This window comes from Phyllopteryx taeniolatus, chromosome 1 (genome assembly GCF_024500385.1).
Source record: "Phyllopteryx taeniolatus isolate TA_2022b chromosome 1, UOR_Ptae_1.2, whole genome shotgun sequence".
In the NCBI taxonomy this organism is placed as follows: Eukaryota; Metazoa; Chordata; class Actinopteri; order Syngnathiformes; family Syngnathidae; genus Phyllopteryx; species Phyllopteryx taeniolatus.
In genome coordinates, this window is record NC_084502.1 from 6,180,747 (window position 1) to 6,197,122 (window position 16,376).

A 16,376-nucleotide genomic window follows, 5' to 3' on the forward strand; every position below is an offset into this window, starting at 1 on the left:
GGGCTTGCAGCAGTCACTTAGAGCTTTGTGCCTGAGCAGTGAACTGTGCTTCATGTTTTGGTGACACACCGTCATACAGTATTCCTCCTCCACACGCACGCACACACAAGCAAACACACACTTTTCCTGCCTTGATCATCTTCATCTTCTCCCCTCAAATGACAGCGCTCTCCAGGAAAATAAACGTGAACAACGCCACCATTTTCTGTTATTGACGATTTCTAGTCATTCATTCAAGAGCCTGAAAGTGAAGTGATATGACCGCACGTGATCATATCTGATTGGAAAAAGACAACAAGTTCACCTACACACAGATTGGCTATGGCGGATGTTCATCTGTCCATCACTTCAACTATTTTGTTCACACTTTGCACTTAAGGCGCAAAGATATGCTTAACTCGCGGTGGGGTGTAATGAATGCAGCAAAATATATTTTTGTTGTCTTAATGATCACTTCAAGGACAGCACAAGGGACTGTAGTGGTTATAGAGTTCTGAGGTTCTGGTTTAGAGTTTTGGGCCTCCAGCCTTCCTGTGTGGCATTCGCATGTTCTCTGGGTACTCCGTCGTCCTCCCGCATTTCAAAAACATGCATGCTGGGTTCGTTGAAGACTTTAAAGCGGCGGTGTCAAACGTACGGCCCGCGGGCCGGAACCGGCCCGTCAGGGGGTCCAATCCGGCCCGTGGGGCATGGAGAACACATTCACTGCTGTTTTTCTTTTTGCTAATCTTGTCCACTGGAGGGTGCACTGACAACATTTAAAGGACATTGATGCGCTTGTGAAGGCCAAACAATGGTGCGGAAGCACACTAATATAAAATGGTGTGCCATGTTCACACTCTGGAAAATAAATACCTCCTGTAGAAATGTAGAAAAGACTTTGACTATTAGAACATTTCAGTCAAAAGCTTCACTTCAAAAGAGGTTTTTTATGCATTCGTTGACAAAGGATGTACCTGAATGGTGCACGCTCACCGATTCATAATATTGTTGAAATAATTTTTGGTTTAAAATTTCAAACTGCTCAAAATGTGCAACAAGATAATACTGAATAAAGTACTTGTAATTATTTGCACCAAAACAATGGGGGAATTTTTGAATGGCTGTTATTTATGGATTTTTACGCCACAAATATCGCAGTCCGGCCCGCTTCCGATCTAATTGGGGTAAATGTGGCCCGCAAACTAAAATGAGTTTGACACTCCTGTCCATCGGTATGAATGGTTGAGGTGTGTTGATGGCAACCGATCCCGGGTGTGCCCACAGTCCATTGGGATAATCTCCGAGTCTAATGAGGACAAGTGGGTGGATGGTTAATAATCTGTCAGCCAATCAGACCTGTGATCTCTGGGTTTATGAATGTGTATTTTCTCTGCATATTATAGCATTTCCAGGATATCGTGTAAACACGCCCCCAAGTGGCTGAGAGCAGCACAGCGGATGTCATCGGTGCAATCTGATCGGATGCTTAGTCAAGGTGATGATCTCTGTTATGAGCGGTGCCATCACTGTCTGCATAAAACTCTCAGCAATAATAGAGCGGATATATCGCTTCCGTGCACTCAAATCTTTCCAAATTGAATTGTCATAAGCGACCAGACTATGTTTGTTGCCCATTGTTGACATACCAGAAAGTACCGTTTTTGACTGTAGGGGGAGAAAAATAAAGTAAAATACTCAAGTAGGCTACAGATACCTGAAGAATCTACGTTGAATTCGTACGTCGTGACTTTCCGTAACTGTTTTGAACGGAACCCTTTCAAGCAAGCGTCAACGGGGATAGATTAACGAGGAACCCCAGACCTCGTTATGTAGTTGCACTCGGATCTATTTTTATGTGACACGCTTCCAAAATGGCCGCCCAGCAGCAACCGCTTTGCCAAATTTTCTCATTTCGGGACTGTAAAACCTCTCCCGACCCAATTTTCGAGCCGCCGGCGGCCTCGCGTGGGACGCCGACCCCGATCGTGATCGACAACGGCTCGTTCCAGACCAGGGCCGACTGGGCGACGGTGGACTTTGACGCCCCGCGGCTGCTCTTCAGGTCGGTGGCGGCGCGCAGCCGAGGCGCCGCCCGCAGCGAGACCCAGATCGGCAACGACATCCCCAACCTGGAGCCTCTGCGGTGGCTGCTCAAGAGCCAGTTCGACCGGAATGTGGTGGTCAACTTCGAGATCCAGGAGCTGATTTTCGACCATGTGTTTACTCACCTGGGCGTCACCTCGGAGGTTCGTGCCACGTGCCCTCTTCCTTTTCGCTTTGCTTTCATATTTGGCGTACTGGAACACATCGTCTACTTTCAACTCCGTATGTATGCCACGCATCATTACACTTTTCTACTCACAAAAAGGTAGAAATATTCGGCCTTCGAGTGACATGCCAGGATGACCCGAAAATGCTCCAAAACATTTACAGGGGACCTTCTCTGACTTTTTCGATGCACTGTTAAATGTTTCAGGAGGCTATTTTGGGGGAAAGTCGCTGTGCAATTAATTTCTCTTCTCTGTCAAGCATATTCACAAGAGTTGTTGCAAATCTGTGAATGTGCATTGGTGTGAGAAGTGGGATTCATGGGGTGAAACAGCAACTCCCCGTGAGACATACAGTCGGGGATAAGGCCATTTATTTTTGTTTTCCAAGCAATACGAATGTCATCGTTATATCAAATATCGACGGTAATTGTCGCTTTCCTACCGTGTTTAGCACACGTTATTAGCGATTGACGCCGGTGCGTTCCGACGTCACCGCCGTAGGAACGGAACGCCGTCGTAAAGCGAGGACCTCGCGTATCCGAAAGTCAACTCTCGTCTTGTCAAATAAATGACAGAGTCTACACGTGCCTTTCTCCCAAGTTCTGTCTTGAGCGTGTCGTGTATTTCAGGGCCGCGTGGAGCACCCCCTGGTCCTGACCGAGGCGCCCTGCAACCCTCAGCACTGCCGCCAGATGATGTCGGAGTTGCTCTTCGAGTGCTACGGCGTCCCTCACGTCTCCTACGGAGTGGACGCCTTGTACAGTTTCCATCACGCCGACAATCGGCGGAACCCGCAGCCGCCACGGACCGGGATCGTTTTGTCCTCGGGGTACCACTGCTCGCACATCCTGCCCGTTCTCGACGGCAGGTGAGGCTCGGGCATCTGGATGCTTTTCGTTTGTTGTCGAATTAGCTCCAAAAACAACAGCAAAAAAATAGGAAGGAACAGCTCTCGGGATGATGCAGCACACTGCAAACGTCAACCGACCAAAGTCGCCGAGCAACGGTTCAATGCAACCCTCCTTGACAGACCGCGTCTATCAAAAAGGGTGATTTATTGTATTGCATTGATGCTGACAGCTCTTTAGATTAGCGATCGTGTCCAGTGTCGTGCCAGCGGCGCTCTCGTTTTTGACACGGCCTCTCGTGCAGGTTGGACGCGGTGAACTGTAAGCGTGTGAATGTGGCTGGAGGCCAGGCGGCGGCCTACCTGCAGAGGCTCCTCCAGCTCAAATATCCGGGTCACCTGGCTGCCGTCACACTCGGCCGCATGGAGGAACTGCTGCACGAGCACAGCTACACTGCTGTGGATTATCAAGAAGGTGCGCTTGCACCTATTACATATTCACGAATGCAGACTGAATCTTAAGTGCATTGCTCCATTGTTTCTTTTCTTTGGTTTTTTTTGACTCGCTTGTCTGCAGAGTTGGAAAAGTGGCGCAGCCCGGAGTTTTACGAGCGCGAGGTTCACCGGATGCAACTTCCCTTCTCGCGCAAGTTGCCCGGCGGCTGTGTGAGCGTGGAGGAGAGGCAAGAGAGGAGAGCGCAGCAGCTCCGGCGGCTCCAGGAGATCAACGCGCGACGTCGTGGCGAGAAACTACATCAGGACCAAGAGAGGCTGGACAGGCTGATGGCCGTACAGGTGGGAAACTTCATCTTGGTAGAAATACAGTACACGACGCCAGCAAAATCATGCTAATGTGTCAAATTTGTGTCGCGCTTTTCTAAACTCCGGTTCCTCTCCGGCGAGTCCTGTACGTCATCAAACCGTGCGCGTGTGTGCGTAGGAGCTGCTGGAGGACGGCTTATCGGATCAGTTCCGCAAGAGCCTGGCGCAGCTCAACATGGACTCGGCCGAGGAGCTGCAATCGTACATCGCCAAACTGCGGCTGGCCGTGGAGCAGGGCCGCCAGAGACCGCCGCCGCACGGCGACGGCGGCGAGGGAAAGACGGAGGCGAGGCGGACCGAGACTTTCCCCAAGTTTCAGAAGCACGCGCCATCGGGCACTGCGGAGTCCACGCCGACTTGACGCCTTTCGCGCTCTTCCCGCCAGATCTCCGAGTTGGAGCAGCACATGGAGGACGGCGACGGCGTGGCCGTCATGTATCCTGACTTCTCTGAGGACACGCTGCCGGAAAAAACGAATGTGAATGTGGTCCAGGTAGGGGGAAACGTCCTTGCTTACATTTAAAAAAAAAAATCTTGTTCTTAATATAATAGTCCAAGTGACAATGAATCTGTGTGGATTTTTGGGGACACGAAATTCACACAAGCAACACAGCAACTTGGGGGGGGTTTGTCAGAAGCACACATGCGTGCAAATTAGCGTACGTTTAAAAAGATTCTAATGTGTTTGTAACGAGAACACAATACATACAAACACGAAAATGGACATTTTTCTACTGTACTACTGTAAGTAGAATTGAAATGTCCTTCTTTCACTGAACACCGAAGACCTACATGTTAAATATAGTTCCTATTTGATCCATTCTCGATTTACTTCCCAAATGAATCTTAATCCGACCGACCGACGCCCAGTCCAGGGTGCACGCCCCCTCTCGCCCAAAGCCAGCCGGGATGATAGCCTGCATGCTGCTCCCCTGAAAATGAATGCCTTGAATGCGAATCTAAAATATATGCTGCGACACTAAGCACCATTCAATATATCTCAAGTCGCGGTTTGTGTAAGTCAACATGTCAAGACTGCTCTCGATCAGACGCTCGGGTGACAAAAATAAGTCTCTCCAGCCAGCCTTCAACATGGCGGAATACCACCAACTCTTTGTGGGCACGGAGCGTCTGCGTTGTCCGGAGATCCTCTTCCGGCCCTCGCTGACTGGAGAAGACCAGATGGGGATGATGGAGACGCTTCAATATGTGTTGGCCAGGTAACGCCGCTGCACTCAATCCCTCATGTGACGTGACGAAGAAAGTCTCCAATCTATTCGTCCGTCCATCCAAAGCCTGATCCCGCTTGCGGTGCGTAGGCAGGTAAAGCACGGCAGCCTGTCCTTCTTGGCACACGACTCTTCCCGTTCCCTTCTCTGTCTACCAATCAACAGACCCCATTATGTCTAGCTCCACCCTTTCGGGACCCTCGCACTGCAGTTGGTGCCGAAACTGAGGGTGAAATGAAAACGTTAGCGCTGTTAGCTGTTGTTCGGGGGTCAAATGTTGTGCCGGTACTGAAACGTGTTTGTGTTCAGGTACACTCCTGAGCAGCAGGAGGCGCTGGTCGCCAACGTGTTCCTGACGGGAGGAAACATGCAGTATCCGGGAATGAAGGAGAGGATAGCGCGAGAGCTGCTAGCTATAAGACCCTTCCAGTCACACTTCAAGGTATATCATTGCAGCATATTGTTGGGGATTACGTGCTAAATGTATGTCCCGGTAATCATTTACATGTGTCATTAGGCTACAGTAGCTTCTGGAAAATTCCACTTTCAATTTAGGAGGAGCAAGCCGTAGCTTGGTCGATTATTATTATTATTATTATTATTATTATTATCATTTGGCTGAGTTTCCCTCAGAAATGATGAGCGAATTTATGAGTGAGCTTCAGATGGCCTCCAGCTCCCTCCCGTTCACATGGTTACTGCGCCGTGAGTCTGTTCTGTGCTCATATTTCCATTTTGTATTTTGAATGTTAAAAAGAGAGTTAGAAGATTTTAATAGAGGCTTTAACGCTATCCAAGGCAAATGAGTAGCTACTGAAAGACTGGTGAAAAGAGTCAAGTCAAGTGATTCTTTTTTTTTTTTTTTTTTTTTTTTTTATCAATTAAAGAAATACTGTTTTTTTTTGCTCCGCGCTGGCTCCTTCCTCCCAGGTGAGCGTGGCGACGCAGCCCAGCCTGGGCGCGTGGCTGGGGGCAAGAAACTGGGCGCTGGAGCACGCTCCTGGCGGTGCTGGAGGAGGAGCGGCGGGATGGATCAGCCGGCAGGACTACGAGGAGAAGGGCGGCGAGTACCTCAGCGAGCACTGCGCCTCCAACGTCTTCGTCCCCATCAACATCAACAAGTCGCTTCCCGCTCGGCCAGCCGAGCCCTCGGTTGCCGTGCCGACTGTCGCTTCCGGACCGGGCGGCGTGGTCACGTCCGCTCTGACTTCCTCTTCTTCCACTTCAGATGCTCCCGTGGTTTCTTCCTAAAGTGACAGTGGTCACTGGACTGATTATGTATTTGTGTGCAGGATCACGCAAAAGCCGCATGGTTCTTCTTAGAGCAAGAAACCGTATTTGGACATTTACGGTGAACAGTGAAACAGCAAAATTGATGCCTCCTCAAAATGATTTTTGTAATTTCCCGTACATGCCGGAAGATGGCGCAAAGCGTTTTTTCCTATTAGACATGGCTATGGCTTGACTAAAGGTATTTCCTCCCCTCAGTTATGTTGAGCATAACGTTATTGCTCCTCAGACCCATGAAACTTTGGTTTAAAAGCTTTGAGCCGCAGCCATGTTTCGGGCTACTGTCAGTGCCATCTTGTGGTCACATAACACCATTACACCCATTTCGGTGAAAATCAAATGGCGCCAATATCTGCCAAAGACTCCCGAAAGGAAAGAGAGAAACGTCAAGCTTAGATCCCAAATTCAAGATGAAATCAGTGTATTTATGTGCCGGAATATTGCATAAAAACCTGAATGACCGAGAAACATTTTCCTTTTGTCTCATTTTATTTTGGCATCCAGTAGTTTGACAGTTCATCAAAACATTTCATTCCTTACATTTGTTTTAAAAGAGCTCTAAGCAGATATCCTTGTTAAAAACATAACTGTTGTGATGAGCACGCAAGTCATTCATAAATTGATATATAATGAATAGTTTCTCAACATTTTGTGGTTTTAAACAATTCCTTTTTTTATACGACCTCCCCGGCCTTTGAAAATACTCTTTCACATGGCACAGAATATGCCGGGGTGCACAACTACACGAAAGCAAGCGTGTACGAATTGGAATCAAATGATTTGCGCCTTCACACTGCAGATGGATCCTCTGTGGAACGGGTGTAATTCGCCTCCTCGGCGACAATGGCGCTAGAGTCCTACTGTCAGTTACCAAAGCAAGAAACGGGAAGAAGTTGAGCGAGGCAGAGCCATTGATGTTTTTTCGTCAAAATGTTGAGCAAGCAGCTATTCATCTTGTGGCCACAACATTATACCAGCAACCGATTTTTATTCCAAATAACTCAATTATTTCTTTGTTTGTTAAAGACTTAATACACGGCGAAAGAATATGCGTTAATCTCCGCATTCTATTGGATCGACGTGGACCACGTGACCAAGGAGCGCGAGCGTCTGACAACATGATTTCGATATAAACGTTGAAAAACAACCCAGTTGACATTCGTTTCATAATTGTTGTTTGGCGTGTCCATATGTGACTCATCTGTGCTTATCATGTCGATATGTGCCACCGTAACTTTGGCTTGTAGGCTGGAGAATGAGCTCGTGTTTTCTGGCGGCACGGTGGCATCGCTTCTCGGCCTTTTGGCTAAGATCAAGTGTAGTATCTGTTCTTATCAGTTTAATATCTGATACGTCCCCTATCCGGGGACCATATATTAAATTGATTTTTGGAACTGGGAGTTGGAATAGGGGCTTGCTCCGTCCACTCCACGCATCGACCTGGTATTGCAGTACCTCCAGGAACGGTGCACCCCCACAACTTTGTCGAAAGAAACATCGATTGAACCTTCAGTCCGACGACTTAAGCTATGCTATGTGCAGCGGACGGAAGATAAAAAAGTGACTCTTAACTCTGTTATTCTATTGTACGGAGGCGTGTTAAATTCGGACATGGAGCATAGGAGAAAAGCGACAAGGAATGTTATTTCCTTGTTCTCTGTAACCAAATACACAGAGCAGCTCAGTCTGGCTGGTGGACGTCATGGCAGGCAATATGACTTTAGCGCTACAGCAAACCCATTTGAAACTGCATGTAAAAATATCATATACTGTCCATGTTTTTAGAGGCTGTTTTTTAAAAATAATAATAATTTGTTTTCAATTTATATGAAAGTGGGTCGCAACATTGGAACATGTGGGTGACAACAGCTAACCACTGGAGAATGAATCCGTTTTGTCTAAAACGTCGCCAAGGTTGTCATGCCCAATAGCTCTCAGTAGGTGGCAGTAGCGTTTTAAAATGCGCATCCAACTGTTGGAACTGGAAGTCTTGACTGACTTGAAGTGTTTGACATTCGACTAGACGAATGTATTATTTTCGTCAAGAACTACTACTAATTATGTTTACATTCGATTGTCTTTAATTAGTCAAATCATTGGTCTCTCTTAAACCCGAATGGGAGGTTTATAAGTTTCTGGGTGTGAATGACCTCACTTTCAACTTATTTTATCGTCTCTCGATGCCGCTGTGCATTATGGGTATCCATTGACGGTCTTAATTTAAAGTGAAATTCTCAAATAGGAAGCATATTTGTTCATGTATGCACACAGTAGCGTTTCATCTCGCGTATGTTCCGGCTTGCCCGTTATGTGTATGGTTGTTCACATGCTCATGATGACACCGTCGCTTGACATAGCGTGCGCGTGAATGACTTGCGTGCTCGCGCCGAGTCCAACTCATACTTACCTGGCAGGGGAGACACCATGATCAAGAAGGTGGTTCACCCAGGGTGAGGCTCAGCCATTGCACTCCGGTTGTGCTGACCCCTGCGAATTCCCCAAATGTGGGAATCTCGACTGCATAATTTCTGGTAGTGGGGGACTGCGTTCGCGCTCTCCCCTGATCATTGGTTAACAGTAATGAAGATGTTGCCCATTGCAAACGCTGGAGTGCGCGTCATATGATGCGATAGTACTGCAGTGTGATGCAGTTTCTAGCATACATCCATTTGCCCTGAGTCGTAGAACCAGTTGGTCATGACGAACGAAGCTTCATAACATCGTAACGCTTCATTGGTCATTGGTTGGAGTCATGGTCCATTTCTTGACGTGCACCGTCTGCTGGCCATGTGTGTAATCACAGGCAACTGTATCTTCGGCCACGTATCGTGTGATGCATTGCAATATGGCGTTTGTTGTGGCTCTTGGAAATGACTTCTGAATGGCAAAAAAATATTTGATCAAATATTGTGTCGACATGAAATAATAAAATATTGTTTCAACGTACTGTGTGTGTAACTGGTAACGGTAGTAATCATACAGGTAAATCTAAAAAAAAATAATAGAAAACTCAATTCATTTCAGTACTCATAGATTCTTTAAACACTTGGGAAAATACTTTTCAGAGGGCAAATTCCTGCCTAAATTCTACATTAAAAATAAATTCCATTGTTTGATAGTAGTTTGTTACTTTATATTCTAGATTCTAGCGGTGGTAAGTTTGGAGCTGTCATTAGTTTTCTACTTCACTACTACTACTTCACTAAATTAAGCTTTTCACACTATTATAATTTATTGAGCTGTGCCGCGATGGCAGCTTGTGTAATGTGTTTGTCAACTTTGGACAATGGCATACCATAAACCCACTTTTTCATGGAGCTGCTCGACAGGGTCTATATTGCTGTGTCGAAGGGTCACCTATCGTGCCAAATTCTGAAGCAGGAAACGGGAAGTAGTTGAGCGAGGCAGGGCCATTGATGGTTTTTCGTCAAAATGTTGAGCAAACAGCTATTCAGCTCGTGGCCACAACGTTATACCAGCAACCGATTGTTATTACAAATAACTCATTATTTCTTCGGTTGTTTCAGATTTAATACACGGCGAAAGAATATGCGTTAATCTCCGCATTCTATTGGATCGACGTGGACCACGTGACCAAGAAACACGAGCATCTGACAACATGAATTCGATATAAACGTTGAAAAACAACCCAGTTGACATTCGTTTCATAATTGTTGTTTGGCGTGTCCATATGTGACTCATCTGTGCTTATCATGTCGATATGTGCCACCGTAACTTTGGCTTGTAGGCTGGAGAATGAGCTCGTGTTTTCTGGCGGCACTGTGGCATCGCTTCTCGGCCTTTTGGCTAAGATCAAGTGTAGTATCTGTTCTTATCAGTTTAATATCTGATACGTCCCCTACCCGGGGACCATATATTAAATTGATTTTTGGAACTGGGAGATGGAATAGGGGCTTGCTCCGTCCACTCCACGCATCGACCTGGTATTGCAGTACCTCCAGGAACGGTGCACCCCCACAAATAGGTCGAAAGAAATATAGCTTGAGCCTTCAATCCAACGACGTGAACTATGTTGTGTGTAGCGGACAGAAAATAAAAAAAAGTGACTCTCAACTCTGTTATTCTGATCTTCGGTAATTGTACGGAGGCGTATTAAATTCGGAAATGGAGCATAGGCGAAAAGTGACAAGGAATGTTATTTCCTTGTTCTCTGTAACCAAATACACAGAGCAGCTCAGTCTGGCTGGTGGACGTCATGGCAGGCAATATGACTTTAGCGCTACAGCAAACCCATTTGAAACTGCATGTAAAAATATCATCAACTGTCGGAACTGGAAGTCTTGATGACTTGAAGTGTTTGACATTCGACAAGACGAATGTATTATTTTCGTCAAGAACTACTACTAATTATGTTTACATTCGATTGTCTTTAATTAGTCAAATCATTGGTCTCTCTTAAACCCGAATGGGAGGTTTATATGTTTCTGGGTGTGAAAGACCTCACTTTCAACTTATTTTATCGTCTCTCGATGCCGCTGTGCATTATGGGTATCCATTGACGGTCTTAATTTAAAGTGAAATTCTCAAATAGGAAGCATATTTGTTCATGTTCATGCGCACAGTAGCGTTTCATCTCGCGTGTGTTCCGGCTGGCCCGTTGTGTGTACGGTTGTTCACGTGCTCATGATGACACCGTCGCTTGACGTAGCGTGCGCGTGAATGACTTGCGTGCTCGCGCCGAATCCAACTCATACTTACCTGGCAGGGGAGACACCATGATCAAGAAGGTGGTTCACCCAGGGTGAGGCTCAGCCATTGCACTCCGGTTGTGCTGACCCCTGCGAATTCCTCAAATGTGGGAATCTCGACTGCATAATTTCTGGTAGTGGGGGACTGCGTTCGCGCTCTCCCCTGATCTTTGGTTAACAATAATGAAGATTTTGCTCATCGTTAGAAGCTGTAGTGCGCGTCATATGACACTATGGCACTGTCGTGTGATGCAATTTCTAGCATACATCCGTTTGCCATGAGTCGTAGAACCAGTTGGTCATGACGAATGAAGCTTCATAACATCGTAACGCTTCGTTGGTCATTGGTTGGAGTCATGGTCCATTTCTTGATGTGCACCACCTGGTGGCCATGTGTATAATCACAGGCAACTATCTTCGGCCACGTATCGTGTGATGCATTGCAATATGGCGTTTGTTGTGGCTCTTGGATATGACTTCTGAATGGCAAAAAAATGTTTGATCAAATATTGTGTCGACATGAAATAATAAAATATTGTTTCAACGTACTGTGTGTGTAACTGGTTCGACATGAAATAATAAAATATTGTTTCAACGTACTGTGTGTGTAACTGGTAACGGTAGTAATCATATACAGGTAAATCTAAAAAAAAAAATAGAAAACTCAATTGATTTCAGTACTCATACATATATCGACGTGGACCACGTGACCAAGGAGCGCGAGCGTCTGACAACATGATTTCGATATAAACGTTGAAAAACAACCCAGTTGACATTCGTTTCATAATTGTTGTTTGGCGTGTCCATATGTGACTCATCTGTGCTTATCATGTCGATATGTGCCACCGTAACTTTGGCTTGTAGGCTGGAGAATGAGGTCCTCTTTTCTGGCATTATGTCGGCATTGCTTCTCGGCCTTTTGGCTAAGATCAAGTGTAGTATCTGTTCTTATCAGTTTAATATCTGATACCTCCCCTATCCGGGGACCAAATATTAAATTGATTTTTGAAGCTGGGAGATGGAATAGGGGGTTGCTCCATCCACTCCACGCATCGACCTGGTATTGCAGTATCTCCAGGAACGGTGCACCCCCACAACTTTGTTGAAAGAAACATCGATTGAACCTAAAAAAAGTGACTCTCAACTCTGTTATTCGGATCTTCAGTATTGTACGGAGGCGTATTAAATTAGGAAATGGAGCATAGGCGAAAAGTGACAAGGAATGTTATTTCCTTGTTCTCTGTAACCAAATACACAGAGCAGCTCAGTCTGGCTGGTGGACGTCATGGCAGGCAATATGACTTTAGCGCTACAGCAAACCCATTTGAAACTGCATGTAAAAATATCATATACTGTCCATGTTTTTAGAGGCTGTTTTTTAAAAATAATAATTTGTTTTCAATTTATATGAAAGTGGGTCGCAACATTGGAACATGTGGGTGACAACAGCTAACCACTGGAGAATGAATCCGTTTCATTTTAAACGTCGCCAAGGTTGTCATGCGCAATAGCTCTCAGTAGGTGGCAGTAGCGTTTTAAAATGCGCATCCAACTGTCGGAACTGGAAGTCTTGACTGACTTGAAGTGTTTGACATTCGACTAGACGAATGTATTATTTTCGTCAAGAACTACTACTAATTATGTTTACATTCGATTGTCTTTAATTAGTCAAATCATTGGTCTCTCTTAAACCCGAATGGGAGGTTTATAATTTTCTGGGTGTGAATGACCTCACTTTCAACTTATTTTATCGTCTCTCGATGCCGCTGTGCATTATGGGTATCCATTGACGGTCTCAATTTTAACTGAAATTCTCAAATAAGAAGCATATTTGTTCATGTATGCACACAGTAGCGTTTCATCTCGCGTATGTTCCGGCTTGCCCGTTATGTGTATGGTTGTTCACATGCTCATGATGACACCGTCGCGCGTGAATGACTTGCGTGCTCGCGCCGAGTCCAACTCATACTTACCTGGCAGGGGAGACACCATGATCAAGAAGGTGGTTCACCCAGGGTGAGGCTCAGCCATTGCACTCTGGTTGTGCTGACCCCTGCGAATTCCCCAAATGTGAGAATCTTGACTGTATAATTTCTGGTAGTGGGGGACTGCGTTCGCGGTCTCCCCTGATCATTGGTTGAAAATAATGAAGATTTTGCTCATTCTTAAAAGGTGTAGTGCGGGTCATATGACACTATGGCACTGTCGTGTGATGCAATTTCTAGCATGCATCTGTTTGCCCTGAGTCATAGAACCAGTTGGTCATGACGAACGAAGCTTCATAACATCGTCACGTTTCAATGGTCATTGGTTCCAGTCATGGTCCATTTCTTGATGTGCACCACCTGCTGGCCATGTGTATAATCACAGGCAACTGTATCTTCGGCCACGTATTCTGTGATGCATTGCCAATATGGCGTTTGTTGTGGCTCTTGGAAATGACTTCTGAATGGCAAAAAAAAAATTGATCAAATATTGTGTCGACTTGACATAATACAATATTGTTTCAACGTACTCTGTGTGTGTAACTGGTAACGGTCGTAATCATATACAGGTAAATCAAGTAGTTGAGCGAGGCAGGGCCATTGATGTTTTTTCGTCAAAATGTTGAGCAAACAGCTATTCAGCTCGTGGCCACAACGTTATACCAGCAACCGATTGTTATTACAAATTACTCATTATTTCTTTGGTTGTTTAAGATTTAATACAAGGCGAAAGGATATGCGTTAATCTCCGCATTCTATTGGATCGACGTGGACCACGTGACCAAGGAGCGCGAGCGTCTGACAACATGATTTCGATATAAACGTTGAAAAACAACCCAGTTGACATTCGTTTCATAATTGTTGTTTGGCGTGTCCATATGTGACTCATCTGTGCTTATCATGTCGATATGTGCCACCGTAACTTTGGCTTGTAGGCTGGAGAATGAGCTCGTGTTTTCTGGCGTCACGGTGGCATCGCTTCTCGGCCTTTTGGCTAAGATCAAGTGTAGTATCTGTTCTTATCAGTTTAATATCTGATACGTCCCCTATCCGGGGACCATATATTAAATTGATTTTTGGAACTGGGAGTTGGAATAGGGGCTTGCTCCGTCCACTCCACGCATCGACCTGGTATTGCAGTACCTCCAGGAACGGTGCACCCCCACAACTTTGTCGAAAGAAACATCGATTGAACCTTCAGTCCGACGATTTAAGCTATGCTATGTGCAGCGGACGGAAGATAAAAAAAGTGACTCTTAACTCTGTTATTCTATTGTACGGAGGCGTGTTAAATTCGGACATGGAGCATAGGAGAAAAGCGACAAGGAATGTTATTTCCTTGTTCTCTGTAACCAAATACACAGAGCAGCTCAGTCTGGCTGGTGGACGTCATGGCAGGCAATATGACTTTAGCGCTACAGCAAACCCATTTGAAACTGCATGTAAAAATATCATATACTGTCCATGTTTTTAGAGGCTGCTTTTTAAAAATAATAATTTGTTTTCAATTTATATGAAAGTGGGTCGCAACATTGGAACATGTGGGTGACAACAGCTAACCACTGGAGAATGAATCCGTTTTGTCTAAAACGTCGCCAAGGTTGTCATGCGCAATAGCTCTCAGTAGGTGGCAGTAGCGTTTTAAAATGCGCATCCAACTGTCGGAACTGGAAGTCTTGACTGACTTGAAGTGTTTGACATTCGACTAGACGAATGTATTATTTTCGTCAAGAACTACTACTAATTATGTTTACATTCGATTGTCTTTAATTAGTCCAATCATTGGTCTCTCTTAAACCCGAATGGGAGGTTTATATGTTTCTGGGTGTCAATGACCTCACTTTCAACTTATTTTATCGTCTCTCGATGCCGCTTTGCATTATGGGTATCCATTGACGGTCTCAATTTCAAGTGAAATTCTCAAATAGGAAGCATATTTGTTCATGTTCATGCGCACAGTAGCGTTTCATCTCGCGTGTGTTCCGGCTTGCGCGTTGTGTGTACGGTTGTTCACGTGCTCACTAGTAGACATTCCAACAGCTTCTTCCCTCTTGCAATCAACTTCTTGAACAGCTAACTTACAATTCCATTACAACAAGCTGGCAATTTTTTGACTTGAGTTCGTTGTCACATTTCTGTATTATGTATTAGTCGTGCACTCACTGTAGTTGTCTCGCCGTGCTGCACTATTTGCATATAGTGGCCACTCATGCCAGAGTAGCATCTGCTCCATTTGCACACTGATTGAGGAGTATCTGTAACATTTGCACAACCATTGTCCCAGATTATCGCAGTACTCGTCACTTTAAACCGCATACACTCCTTGAAGTCTCAGTGCCCTTTGCACAATGGTCATTGCACCGGACTATTGCGATATTAGCCATTCGAGGACTCTGCATCTTTTTGCACAATTGTTGTTTGCTGTTGTTTTTTGTCAATGTCTTTATGTCTCCAAAGTGTTCTGTAAATTGACTGTCTGTTGTACTAGAGCGGCTCCAACTACCGGAGACAAATTCCTTGTGTGTTTTGGACATACTTGGCAAATAAAGATGATTCTGATTCTGATTCTGATTCTGATGATGACACCGTCGCTTGACGTAGCGTGCGCGTGAATGACTTGCGTGCTCGCGCCGAGTCCAACTCATACTTACCTGGCAGGGGAGACACCATGATCAAGAAGGTGGTTCACCCAGGGTGAGGCTCAGCCATTGCACTCCGGTTGTGCTGACCCCTGCGAATTCCTCAAATGTGGGAATCTCGACTGCATAATTTCTGGTAGTGGGGGACTGCGTTCGCGCTCTCCCCTGATCTTTGGTTGACAATAATGAAGATTTTGCTCAGTCTTAAAAGCTGTAGTGCGGGTCATATGACACTATGGCACTGTCGTGTGATGCAATTTCTAGCATGCATCTGTTTGCCCTGAGTCATAGAACCAGTTGGTCATGACGAACGAAGCTTCATAACATCGTCACGTTTCAATGGTCATTGGTTCCAGTCATGGTCCATTTCTTGATGTGCACCACCTGGTGGCCATGTGTATAATCACAGGCAACTGTATCTTCGGCCACGTATTCTGTGATGCATTGCAATATGGCGTTTGTTGTGGCTCTTGGAAATGACTTCTGAATGGCAAAAAAAAAATTGATCAAATATTGTGTCGACTTGACATAATACAATATTGTTTCAACGTACTCTGTGTGTGTAACTGGTAACGGTCGTAATCATATACAGGTAAATCAAGT

General features: G+C 45.4%; 1 protein-coding gene and 8 non-coding genes across 10 annotated transcripts; all 9 read left to right on the forward strand.

The window, feature by feature from the left end:
* The first annotated feature begins 1,417 nt into the window (after nucleotides 1-1,417).
* On the forward strand, nucleotides 1,418-6,908 carry actr5 (actin related protein 5). Of its 2 annotated transcripts, XM_061766486.1 has the most exons (9): nucleotides 1,422-2,228; nucleotides 2,882-3,120; nucleotides 3,405-3,574; nucleotides 3,677-3,894; nucleotides 4,040-4,207; nucleotides 4,307-4,414; nucleotides 5,002-5,141; nucleotides 5,460-5,592; nucleotides 6,081-6,908. In XM_061766486.1, exons 1-9 carry the CDS (start codon nucleotides 1,854-1,856, stop codon nucleotides 6,399-6,401), a joined length of 1,872 nt encoding a protein of 623 aa, XP_061622470.1. In that variant the 5' UTR covers nucleotides 1,422-1,853; the 3' UTR covers nucleotides 6,402-6,908. The 2 variants fall into 2 exon arrangements, with proteins under 2 accessions (XP_061622480.1, XP_061622470.1); XM_061766496.1 differs by lacking the exon at nucleotides 4,307-4,414 and having other exon boundaries at nucleotides 1,418-2,228; nucleotides 4,040-4,233; nucleotides 4,971-5,141.
* An 818-nt stretch (nucleotides 6,909-7,726) lies between these two features.
* Nucleotides 7,727-7,917, forward strand: LOC133465737 (U2 spliceosomal RNA). The gene has a single exon (XR_009784737.1). It is a non-coding gene; the product is annotated as a U2 spliceosomal RNA (small nuclear RNA).
* A 922-nt stretch (nucleotides 7,918-8,839) lies between these two features.
* Nucleotides 8,840-9,003, forward strand: LOC133465665 (U1 spliceosomal RNA). The gene has a single exon (XR_009784717.1). It is a non-coding gene; the product is annotated as a U1 spliceosomal RNA (small nuclear RNA).
* A 1,224-nt stretch (nucleotides 9,004-10,227) lies between these two features.
* LOC133465578 (U2 spliceosomal RNA) lies at nucleotides 10,228-10,418 on the forward strand. Its single transcript, XR_009784673.1, has one exon. It is a non-coding gene; the product is annotated as a U2 spliceosomal RNA (small nuclear RNA).
* A 733-nt stretch (nucleotides 10,419-11,151) lies between these two features.
* On the forward strand, nucleotides 11,152-11,315 carry LOC133465670 (U1 spliceosomal RNA). Its single transcript, XR_009784719.1, has one exon. It is a non-coding gene; the product is annotated as a U1 spliceosomal RNA (small nuclear RNA).
* A 737-nt stretch (nucleotides 11,316-12,052) lies between these two features.
* LOC133465582 (U2 spliceosomal RNA) lies at nucleotides 12,053-12,243 on the forward strand. The gene has a single exon (XR_009784675.1). It is a non-coding gene; the product is annotated as a U2 spliceosomal RNA (small nuclear RNA).
* Nucleotides 12,244-13,114: 871 nt separating this feature from the next.
* Nucleotides 13,115-13,278, forward strand: LOC133465729 (U1 spliceosomal RNA). Its single transcript, XR_009784736.1, has one exon. It is a non-coding gene; the product is annotated as a U1 spliceosomal RNA (small nuclear RNA).
* An 830-nt stretch (nucleotides 13,279-14,108) lies between these two features.
* On the forward strand, nucleotides 14,109-14,299 carry LOC133465741 (U2 spliceosomal RNA). Its single transcript, XR_009784738.1, has one exon. It is a non-coding gene; the product is annotated as a U2 spliceosomal RNA (small nuclear RNA).
* A 1,478-nt stretch (nucleotides 14,300-15,777) lies between these two features.
* Nucleotides 15,778-15,941, forward strand: LOC133465673 (U1 spliceosomal RNA). Its single transcript, XR_009784720.1, has one exon. It is a non-coding gene; the product is annotated as a U1 spliceosomal RNA (small nuclear RNA).
* Nucleotides 15,942-16,376: the final 435 nt, after the last annotated feature.